This window comes from Tyto alba, unplaced genomic scaffold (assembly GCF_018691265.1).
Source record: "Tyto alba isolate M040663 unplaced genomic scaffold, T.alba_DEE_v4.0 Super-Scaffold_2, whole genome shotgun sequence".
In the NCBI taxonomy this organism is placed as follows: Eukaryota; Metazoa; Chordata; class Aves; order Strigiformes; family Tytonidae; genus Tyto; species Tyto alba.
The window spans coordinates 24,865,959-24,878,100 of NW_024881282.1; the positions used below are offsets into that span (position 1 = coordinate 24,865,959).

The following is a 12,142-nucleotide window of genomic DNA, read 5'->3' on the forward strand; positions in this document are numbered from 1 at the left end:
TACTTTCAGTTGCTCTGTATCTGTCATCCCAAATCTCCTTCATCCCCTCTTTCTCTACATTTTTCTGTGCTCTGATTCTCCCTGGCCTCATGCCATGGTATGGACCCAACTAGCTTCTGTTCCCCTGAAAAAGTACCAAGTAGGGCTGTCTCACTTCCATAGCAAATTAATGGTCATCTGCAAGGACAGCAGCTGAGGGCTTCAATCCATTCAGAACAGGGAGGAGTGGCAGCAAAAAATTAATAAAAACCAAAGAGAACAAGAAAATCCTCCTTTTTTTAAACCAACATAATCAGACACTTAAAGAAGCAAGCAAGCAAGCAAGCATACAAACCTCACACCAAACCCAAAATGCTTGTTGAAGAGAAGAAGGAGAGGAACTACACAAAATTCCCAGAGGACAATTAGCATTCACCTATATGTTGTTTTTTTGTAATTCTGTCTGTTGTGCAGCTCCCGTATCTCTGCTTGAACAAAAGTACACAAGCTCATGGACACAAACCAGACACTCCTCCAAGCAGGTCAATGACACAGTCGACTGAGTTGTTTTTTGCTGAAGGACCTCAGCGTCTTCCTATACCGCCTACCTGCCCAAATCATTAAGTTATTGTGTAGTCAGGGGATTTTACTGTTCCCTCTCTTAGGTATGATGTGGGTGTTTGATGTGGAAAGTGTTGGCACTTATCAAAGACAAGAAAAACCCATCAGGCCTGAAGCAGTGAAGAGGTCCCTGCAGCTTCAGTGAATGGACAAAATGCAAGCTAAAGAGGCTACATACACAGAGGAACAAGAGGTCCGTGCCAATGGACACTAAAACCACTCTTTGTTCGAGTTCCCTCAAACAGTGAATAGAGTATGAATAGAATGAATCTGCAAAGACACCAAAAATGCAGCTCTCGGAGGTAGTTTTTAAAAAGCATTAGACAAACACGCTAAGAAAGGAAAAACAGGCACCACGATTTCTCAGAGTCGACAGCTACCATTGTACACTACTGAAGGGCTTTGGGAAATTTGTGGCTAGAAAACCAAACGTTCAACGGTTAACACTGGACATGTTACAAAACTCTCAAAATCAATACGCAATTTCTGCAGTTCTTGCTAAAACCCTTTAAGCTCAAATAATTCCCATGTTACACAGGAGTCTGTAAGGATGACAGAGTTTATTTTCATATTCTTAACTGGGAGTAAATCAGTACAAGAAATAAAGAAAAGCTATTGTTTTCATCTGAGCAGCTTCCATTTTTCGCGAGCAGGATTTTCCATTGTGTATTCACATGGCATTGGCAAACAAGCCAGCCTAATGAAACCGCGCTGTCTCTTCACCCACTAACTTGAACTGCACATATGTAAAGTTTTAAGTACTGTGTGTGCCCTTCTAACACACGTAGCATTCTTCCTGCTGTATCAGTCACAGTTTTTTTTCTATTTTATTTGTAATTTCAAGATTTAGAAATTCACATTATCATGCGTCCAGATTATGCTGACACGCATGTTCAAAGTCAAATACAATTAACTTACTTTTAAGAGCATTACTGACTCAACAGCTAAATTGGGGAGGTCTTATCACAAAAGTCAGGGCAAAGCCAGCACATTTCATGAAGTTTCCTTACCTTTTTCCTTTGGAAGTTCACATCGAGTTTCATTGAGGCGCACTTGTTCAGTGTGTTCAGTCGTCTACAGGGCAAAGCACATTCAAAAGATTAGCAGCCTCTGATTAAAGGGCATGACTTTTCAAAAGCTTTACTCTTATCTGCCTGTAGGGTGCCAATTGCATACAACAGGCTTCAGAAATGATACTGGGCATATTATTCCAGCCTATAAAACCAGTGCATTAGAAGGAAATCTTAGCTTCACATTACTTGTTTGCCAGGTTTTATACATTGCTTTTTAAGTCATAGACATTTAAGTACTTAGCAAAGAAAACAGGTATAAACAAACACCTCTGCTGGCTGGGGAAATGACAAGAGAAGAAGGAGGCAAGTTGCCTTCTGCAGGACCATAACATAACTGTTCTAAAATTGGAATTTCAAAGCACTGGTGAAAGGCAAAAGAAAAAGATGTCGCTCCTCACTTTAGGCAGTTAGCACCTCCTCTAAAAAGCGGACGTAAAGAGGAACTTTCAGCAGGTAGTTAAATGTTTCTCCACAGCCAAAAGTGCCTTTCCCATACCTGTGGATCTTACAGACAGGTTAACACACTCAACATGTAACAACTCCAACATCTTTAAATAAATATTTTTAGTTATTTTTGACCACGTTCATAACTATGTTACCAGGGACTCTGTAAAGCTTCTGCTCCTTAAATCCAAGTCTATCCCATGATAATGGGTTGAAATGACAATCTGGTAAAGATGGAAGGCGAATGTGTGTGTGTGTGTATGTGTGTGTGGCCATGTGCAAAGACAGTCAGAGGGCAAGAAAACATGCTCTTTCAACAGAGGACCTACTGTGCTAATCATAATTGATTAGTTTTTATTTGTACTTAAATGTCCTGATGCATGAAACCATCCATCTTCTAAAAGGTTCAGAATTAAAGATGTTCAAACATTTTCCAGATTTAAGGCTGAATTTCAAAATAAAGAGAGGCAGAGTGAGGGAGCCATGTGCCCACAACACTCTTCCATAGGCTGCCTGCATCTCCTCTGTCTTTGCAGCGAGGGCTGCCCCTGATACTTCTGAGTCTCGGGAAGAGGCTGCAGATCTCCAGAAGTGATAACATTTGAGATGTACGTCATAAGTTACAAGGACATATGAAAAAAAGTATCACATCAATAATATAATCTCTCACAGACCATAGGAATGTTATGGTATTAACATTTTCCTCTCTGGAACTTCTAATATTAGAAATTCTTTCAAATTGCCATCACTAATAGAGAACCAGCCCACCAAACGTGGGTCTTCCTTAAAAAAAAAAAAAAAAAAAAAAATCCCTCACAAAATACCACCTGCTCATTTGCAGATAAAATATTCCTCCCTAAGTCAACCCAATAAACCCGTTATGCCATATCAGAAAAGTCCTGCGCTCATCATACTAATGTGAGTATAATGCATGCACAAGCACACCCCACATGCATGATAGTAATGTTCTTGAAATAAATTTCAGGCTTTGCGGCTCTGTAGCTATATCTTCAGCCTTCTGCCCACAGATCCTCCTCCGGGATTACATCTCTCATTGCAAAGCTAATCTTTTGCCCAAACATGGAATTTTTCAACCCAAAGTTGCATTTTCTTGGGGCCCCAGGATTGAATAACATTCAGAGCTTCTTTTGAGGGCAAAATGTTTAAGTGCGCATCTTGATATCAACTGCAAATATACAGAGGCACAGACACGTTTTCAAGTGATGCCAGCCCAACTTTCTATCCTTGGAGACAGCTTCCTCGGGGAGGTGAATCAGAGGCTCAGGTTGGAGCCCCTGCACCCCTGCATTAGCTGGCCTGTGCTGAAGGGATAAGTTTGTAGCCACATTTCCACACTGACATGTCATTGTGTGCCACCTGAGTGCTCATAGCTGTGTATCTGAATCAAGTTGCCACCGTGTCCTCGTACCTTTATACAGTGAGCAGCCAGGCCAGAGATGGGGAAGTGCTCCCTGCTTCCTTGTCTTAAACGTGTCCTGCAGGGCTGACCGTGAGAGAGGCACCAGCTAAACTCATGCCCAGAGGCTCAGAAATCCTGAGAAACCCCTGTCTCCTTTCAAGCTCTGAAACACATTCCATCGACTCCACATACTTCGCCTCCACGAGAGCAGGCACTGAAGAAACTCTCCTGAGAAAGAGGGCTGTGCCCCCAGCAGCCCCTAGCAGATGATCTCTGCAACTGCTTCCTCAATAGTTTATAAAAAAACCCTCTATACCTACTGCCTATTTGCAGTTGTGAAGAAGATATAGAACACGTTTTAAATACAGGGACCAGCGCCCCTTCCATTCACTATGGTGTCACTTGCCTTCTGAAAAACAAGGAGCAAACCACACACTTCAGGAGTGGGAAGACAAGGAAGCAAAGGCCCTTGACGTATCCTTTGCCCTGTTTGCACCCAGGTACCTCTGTATATGTCCAGCTGACAGCAGAAAGTGTTGTGGCATTTCTACTAAGGGCTTCTTCAGCATGGAAGGGTGCAGAAAGCACGCGATCAAACCAAGAAGACCAGCCAAAGCCATTGCTTTCCTGCTAACGGCATTCAAGAGCAAGATCATTTCAGCAGGGACTGAAAGGTCATCTCCGTAAAAGTGAGTATTGTTAATTAAACTGGAGGCTTTGGAAGCCACACCATTGTCCTGGCTGCTTTCTAACCTGGCTTTGCTATGAAGACCGTGCTCCATTGAAAACAAAACTACTTTTTACTGGGTGCCAGGGGGTCAACCTCAGGTTTTCAATTCACCCATCTACAAAACATCAGCACGCTCTCTGGGGCTCTTACAGTGCTGTGGAAAGATTTGCCAGTGAAATTAGAGAACTAATGATCATATTTGTGAGCTTGCCCGGTACTAAGAACTCCAACCAAAGACAGTCTGTTTCAACTTCTTTCGCCTTGTTGATGTGCCAGTAGTGGTGGAAAGCTTTTCTCATCTGCTTAAAGTTGTTAGATGACCGACAGCCAAGTCCTCAGCAAATCTTTCAAAAAACAAAAAATAAAAGTCCCTGGCTACAAAAGGCTGTCACCAATGTCCCAGTCAATGTGAGAGAAGCACGACACTTTCATGTCACTGCTTAAAAACATGGGAAAAGGCTGCCTGTTTGTAATGTTAACAAAACATAAAATCTGGACATAAGACAGGAAAAAACACATCAAATAAGCACAAGAGAAGCGGCTATATAAAAACCAAATAATCTAGGATGCATTTGAATGCTTGTCTGGAAAGCTGTGCAGTGTTCAGGGGAAGCCTGCAAAATATTTACTACAGCAAGTCCTTCACCGATGTTAATTTTATTTCTTCTCCAGGCCATCACAGGTAAACACTACTTCTATGGTTTAACAATTATCTCTACGGTGAAACATCATCTCCATGTTGAAAAGTGTCCCTCAAAACAATACTAATTAATAGTAAATAGTAAATAAATTGTCTCCAGCCAGCCCTGGAGATGTCTGTGATATCTTAGGAGATCTAAGAGAGCAATAGACACAGGTATTTAGGGCTCCAAATTCCAATCCCAGTGCTGTAATTATTAACCCTTATGATGGAAGTTCTTCAGAAGCAGGAAATCTCTGACTTACACACCCTGTACAGCACTAAGCAGTGTTTACAAAGAAACACAACCTTGGAGCAATGCAGGAGTCAATTAGCTGGAAAACCATGTGAGGGACCTGTTGTCCTGCTTCAAGAGCCATCCAGGTAATAGGAAGACAACTTTGAAGTGACTTGGAGCTCCATACATTCCCTTGGACCTGTTCTGCAGTTGCTTCCGAGCAGCTGGTGGGGAATGCAGCCAGGAGCACCAGCAGGTTCATGCCGAGGAGGCACCAGGAGGAGGGCTGGCATGGATAGCACAGTATCTCCTACCTTGGCAGATCTGCAAATGGAGACCTCTTACGGATTGTGACCAGGCAAACACATCGTATGATTCCATAAACTCCTCTCTGAGGGAAACACAACACTATTTCTTTGCTTTATCATTATTCCTAGACAAGTTTAGGTGCACCAGCCCCTAGCTGGCTCCCTCTGGTGCTGTGGAATTTAGGAAGAGGACATCCAACTCCTATTGCTGGGCTCTGTTGATGTCTGAACATCCAATCAGTGTCCTCCCAGTACCATCAGGGCTGGTGTGCAAAGCTCACTCTGGCATGTTCCTGCTTCGCCAATTTTGTGCATGAAGAGGTTATTCTGTTTTCCAGTCCTACTGCTTTTTATTATGGCTGCAACTGAATGAGCTACCTTATAGGTTACATGCTCACACGAGGTGAGTCAACTCTCCTTGAGGCCAACGGGAGCCACGCGGAGAGCTGGACTTCTCTCCTAACAGCACATGGAGCAAGACAACTCAGCAGATGGTACTGACTATACAGTCATCATTTCAAAATTCTAATGGTAGGATGTCCCATGTACAGCGACCTTTGGGTTATTTACAAGCTAAGAGACAATAGCTATGGGAAAAAAGGCTGCTGGCTGCTTGGCACAGTTCAAATTTTAAGAGCTTCATTTAGGGGCCGATGTATCAGACTGTTGCATACTTGTTCTTTACATTCTTAGTCACTGTATTTACGCGAATACGAAAAGTACAACATGGCTTGGCCTTTCCTTCTCACCCTCTTATCACAGCGGCCACAAAAGTTCCCAGAGCAGATTTGGTTGCTGCTATTTTGGAAACGACACAGAGATCCAGCTATAAAATTTTCATGCCCAATTATTATTTTGGCAGGCTGACAGCGTGCGCCTGCAGATTGCATGGCAATTTTCTATTGTTCGTTACTCAATAAAATCTGAGTGGAATCTCTCAATAGATACGCCTCTAACCCAAAGGCCTCAAATTTGGTCTTTACTCTGCCAAATTTTCAAATGATATTGTAAACAGCAGGAGTGTTAGAGTATCTCAAAAAGGTCACTGAAATCTTTTACAACAGGGAGTCTTAGGCTTTCTGACTAAAATACTACCAGCTGCCTCAAAAAAAGAAAAGGTTCCTCTGCATTTGTGCCTCATGTTGTCTTGTATACTGCAATATAATGCCATAAGAAAACTGATTATAACATGGGATTGAGAGTCTGATTTCAACCCACAAGAGCAGTGTTTATGCTAGAACCATTACCATTTGGAGCTAAAACTCTGCTCAAACTGATTATCCACATTCCAGCTTTAAAATTATCCTCCAAACAAAAATGAGAAACCTATTTTGTTCAGTAGCACGAGCTGAATACACTAATGGTCAGTGTTGCTATTGGCTTGGTCATGCATAGCTTTGAGGGCAGTTTTGGGTGTTTGAAGTATGGAAGTTTGGCTCCTGACCTGGGAATCAGTGCATACAGAAATCATAACCAACCTTTTTTTTTTAGCTTTCTGTTTCGTGAAGGTGCAACATAGCCTGGGGTGCTCAGATGATACACTGGCACGCACCTTGTACCACCTCCACAGAGCAAAGCAAGGGGAGAAAACCAGCCACAGTGGTCAGCCAAGCTGTGAGGATTTCCAGTACACTGGAAAGCTTGGAAAATGTTGGTTTGATAGCTAATACAATAACAGAGCTGGTACTGGGGGCAGCGGCTGACACTGTTTACTGTTTGTGATGGACCTGAATCTTGACATTTGGCACAATCACTTTTTACAGGTCACTCTCAGCTAAAGGTTTGGAGCTGCTGAATTACAGCAAATTAAATGTCTGCAATCTGAAAACATAGCCTGTATGTAATACTTGTACTTTTACCTGGCTAGTATACAAGGTGTTATTCCGTTTTTAGATCTAAACTGTTTAAAAATTCCCAACAAAAATTAAAGTCAACAGGTGTCATCTTCTGAATAAAATCATTACAGAAGAAGATACTAGACAGTCATAAAACCCTTTATCTTTGAATAAAATAGTTTGGAAAGATCTGTGTCTATGCTTACGTACTACAGGTCTCAGCAGTATCACTTTAGGCTAATATAAAGCATTTTGTCATTAGTGCATTTATCCAGCTGCCAGTTTATTTTCCAAAATCTCACCTTTTAATAAGAGAAAAAAAAAAAAAAGTCTCTAGCTGTTCAGCTCACAAAGAAATCCCCATAAATATATCAACCTAATGTAACTGTAGGTGTATCTGTGAGGCTGGAGGAGCAAGAGATGAGCTATTCCTATTTAGCTGTGTAGGTGCTGGATGCCTGGTGAACATGACTGAAGTACTACGGTTGCCAATTACTTCAGAGAGGAAAAACAGGAGAGTCAGAGAGCTATGCAACGACTACACCCCGCTGTTTGCTCTCACAAGAAAGGGACAGAGACAGACATCATACTTGCAAATTTGGATGGTCCTTCAACTTTGTGGGGAAAGGCAGAGATCACAACCTCCTACCGCTACCACTTTCCAGCTCCCAAACTACAACAAAGTATGTCTTCCACCACGCCAGACTGAAGCAGAGGGATGCATGTACGTGTGGGAAGAAGGTTTCTTAGGCATGGGCACAGCAATCCCTCCCACCAAGCTGTTCAGAACTGCAGCGGATCAAGTCTGCAGTTATCCTGCTCCCCGGCATCCTTGACAGCAATCACTGAAGGATCCAAGTCGTTCCTGCTGATTTGTCTTCAGACACAAAGGCTACCACACAGAGAACAGTTTGTTCCCCATAACCGTAACAGACAAAATGAGAAGCAATAGGTCTCACTTGCAGCAAGGGAGTTTTGGGGAAGCACTGACAGATACACCCAGGAACTACCTGGACCCTCCAGGAAGGTGGGTATCTGCCGGGATGGAGCGATGGACTAGATGAAATCTCTTCCAGCCCAATTTTTTACGATTCTCAGAAACCCTCTCTGCAGTCCTCACTCACAGACTTATTAATCCCTACAATGCACAGTATGATAAGCAGTGGAATGGCATACACTATCTGTTGACTTTAGCCACAGTTGCAGAAGGGGAAATAGAGTTTTGTCCAGTTATCTTGATGTTGTGAAAGTTTCCATAACGTGTAATAAAGCCTGCTTGGTTAGGGGCCAGATGATCCTTTGTCCTTACTGAAGAGGAGAGGAGCAGAACCCAGCTTGAGCTGAGCACAGGAGAAAGAAGCGGGGAACAATTCCTCTGCAGTGTGGTTTTGCAAACCTACCACAGAATTGCTGCTTCTCGAGTCCTGGGGGACAGTACTTGAGCAATGCAATAGAGTATATTCATCACAGGCAGAGTAAAAAAAGCTAGATAAACAGCAAACACAAGCCCTCTGGGAGGGCCAAACCAGTGATCAGTTGTAGCAGCTGTAGTACTGTGGGGTTCTGGTCCCACTTCTGTTACTGATGCCAAAGGGAGAGCACCAAGGGAATCACAGCAGCATGAAAACCACATGTGCTGCCAGAGAAATTACTTGCTGAATTCTGTGCAATGAAATTTCATCTTTTCTGCTGTGCTTGGACATAAGAGTTATTCATGTGCAACTCAAATGTGACTCATTTATTCAGCGTTTGCTTGTACTACTGCTAGTTCTTTCTTAAAAGGCAGGTTTTTCAAATCCATTGGATTTGAGTCTTTTCAAATCATGTGACGTTTTCTATAAGTGTAGTGGGGGTCCTACTCCAGGATTTTCTGTAAGATAAATTAATTCAGAATGGTAGCATTATAGCTATAATTGCTTAATTCACATGAAGAAGCAAACATGTCTGCTGCTGCTTTTGCTGGTATGCTAACAGTAACAAATCAGCTCATGTTTTTGAATTATCAGAAAAGAAACTTTAGGTGTTATTTACCTGCAAAGAGGTTCTACAAGGTCCTTGTCAAGAAAATCATGATCTTTCTTTACTGCAGCAATGTCAATGGGAAACTGGGAGTCTATAAAAGGAGACACAATATTAAGATGACTGTTTGCTAGTCAAATGAAAAAAAAGACATTGTCTACATCTAAAATGCTTTGCATGTGCTTGCTCATTGAAATCTAGTATGACCGATTTTACTCAGCTCAGTTCCCTTCCAGCCGTATCCATGACCCTTTCAGTCACTTTATTATTTTCTTTCTGTTAAAGGCATAGTTGAACGTCCTGTGTACCATAGAGAGCACAAGATTATTTCATTGAGTTTAATAAGATAGTTAATTGTTAGCTTTTCTTTCTAGCACCTAGCACAAATGGATGAGATCAGGGAATTACCAACACACTTTCTCTAGCCACATGAGCACCAAGGTTCTCCACTCCCATCATGGTGACTTAACGAGTTATTTGCTAGACAGACTTCTCCCATGAAACAGAAAGGTTCTGCGCTTTTTGCTTTTAATGCAGGTCCCAATAACAATGGTTTCAGACAAAAGGGTTGCTCAAGTAAGAGAGACAAAAAAAATCAGCTGAATTATAACACACACACACACACACACACACACACACACACGAACCGCAGCCAGCGGTTTTGGACACCAGCGCTCGACACCGACATAACAGATGCTCATAAAAAGGACCTCGTTCTCAGAGACGCAGACTGTCTAGAGTGCACACCGACTGTACTGGAACTGCGGGAGCTCCAGCACAGGTTGGTTTTTTGGAGGGAACGTCCCTTTGAGTTCAGCAGGCAGCAGGCTCTCCTTTCTCTGGGGGAGGATAGTCTGACTCCAAGGCAGACAGAGAAGTACTGCTGGGCACCCAGGGACTGTGGTAGATGCACGTCTATGTCAGCTCGGGTCTGACAAGCTTATTAGTCTTAGTTCCTGGCTGGGTTTAACAGTGCCCGCCTGGTTCCTGCAGAGCCACCCCAGCATCTGTGCACGGTGCTCCTGGGCACCTGAGCAGCCCATCAGGAGCCAGCGTCTGAGCCTCGAGGGGCCTCAGCTGGCCATCAGAAGCCGTGGAGGTGTGCTCAGCACCATGCTTCCCGCTGTCCTCAGCCCCACGTGAAGGGGTGGACAGTGTCCGAGCTGGCTCTCTGCAGAGCTGGCTCTGACCCACGAGGTTTCTTGGCCACCACTGCATGCACGGAGCCGTGCTGCCTCCAGACCCAATCTGACCCTGGAAGGTGTCCAGCAGCGTTTGGCGGAGCTGAGCTTTGGCTAATAAGTCTGACAGGGCCTAAGCTCGCTCTGCGTCTCTGGCAGAGAGAATATGAAGTTTGGGAAAAGTGAGGATCAGCTGCAGTTTCCCTCTCAGCCAAGGAGAGCAGGAAAGACCCAGGCCCAGTCCCCACACTGCTCCTGAATGTGACAGCAGTGCAACCACTTGCCCTAACCTCAGGGACACCGCTTCCCTGGGCACGAACTTCACAGCTAGGAAGGGGACGTATCCATTTGCCTTGAGTTAGCACCAAAATACTGGCTTTTCTTGCTTTGCAAATGTAAAATGAAGCTCAGATTATTCACTTTTTTTTTTTTAACTGCAGCGTTTTCAATCTTATTTTCAGTAACCTTTGGTGCTTTCAATCTTATTTCAGACACAGTTCAGGAAGTTTAAAAAAAAAAAGAGACCTATGTATTTGGATATTTTGTACTTGTTTTTCTTAACCTTTGAGTTTTACACAAACTATGTCCCTCTTTTTTTTCTTCCCATGGCTATGAGGGCAAGAACCTTACTCTTCTTTAGGCACTAGTATGACTCTAGCAGCTGAGGCTTTGTGAAGCAATCAGCCATGGCCATAACTCAGTCAAACACAGTGTTGGCTGACTGCAGCTCTCCTGGCAAGGGCCCAGTGTGCTTTCAGTACCACACAAAGAGGAGAAAAACCTACTTACCCTCATAGAACTGAGCATACTGGGGAAATCCAGCTGCACGTAACCAGTCACACGCTTCCTTTGCTTCGATTTCTGAGCAGAAAGAGAAAAGAGAAGTCCAAACTTTGTTATTTTGCATTAGAAGTTCTTTTAATTATATGGAAATAGAGAAGAGACTTTGTAGTAGCTGCTTGTTGCTTAAAAGTACTGTCATCACTCTGAGGTATTTTTTTTATAGCATCAGAAAATAAAATAGAGTCCCTCAAAGAAATCCACCTGCCTCCACAGGATCCTGAGGTTTGGATAGCTGCTTGGTGACCGGGATGAAGAGTTAATCATCTCCACGCAGCAGGAGAAGTTACCCAGCCACGTTTGTGATCCTGTGTCCCAGCCTCCCCCAAGGGTAAGGCGGTGGGGAGAGGTGAAGCAGGGTGGAAATGGGGTAACAGGGAACATGCACGGTGTTTTCCCCTGCTCTGACTCTTGCACAGAAAAATCCCACATGAAAGCCACTGAAAGCTCTGCCAGGAAAACCCCAGTGCAGGTCTAGTGTTACTGAAGGGACAATTGCACATGTAGGAAGCGCCTGCCTACCTTCAGCCATTTGAACTCCATTATGTAGGCTCCCTCCCTAGTCAATAGAGAATCACCAAAGGGTGATTCGTTTCACCTTAAAGTAATGTCTAGAATAGGCGGGATAAATCACCTACTGACAATGCTTTTCTCCTGTGACTGCTAACAGAAGGAGAATAAACAGCTACAGGTATGTCTGTGCAGCTAAATAAAATAGATACAGGCAGTAGCTTCAAGCACAAGACCACAGACTGCTCTTTAATTTTAATCCACT

General features: G+C 43.4%; 1 protein-coding gene across 4 annotated transcripts in view; it reads right to left on the reverse strand.

Annotated features, from left to right (window-relative positions):
• STARD13 (StAR related lipid transfer domain containing 13) overlaps positions 1–12,142 on the reverse strand; it is a 256,899-nt gene that overhangs the window by 24,831 nt on the left and 219,926 nt on the right. For all 4 annotated transcript variants that reach the window (XM_042792355.1, XM_042792354.1, XM_032982815.2 and 1 more), the window contains 3 exons: positions 11,317–11,388; positions 9,359–9,440; positions 1,611–1,674 (listed from right to left, as the gene is read on the reverse strand). In XM_042792355.1, coding sequence (XP_042648289.1) covers positions 1,611–1,674; positions 9,359–9,440; positions 11,317–11,388 — 218 coding nt within the window. The remainder of the gene's footprint in view (positions 1–1,610; positions 1,675–9,358; positions 9,441–11,316; positions 11,389–12,142) is intronic.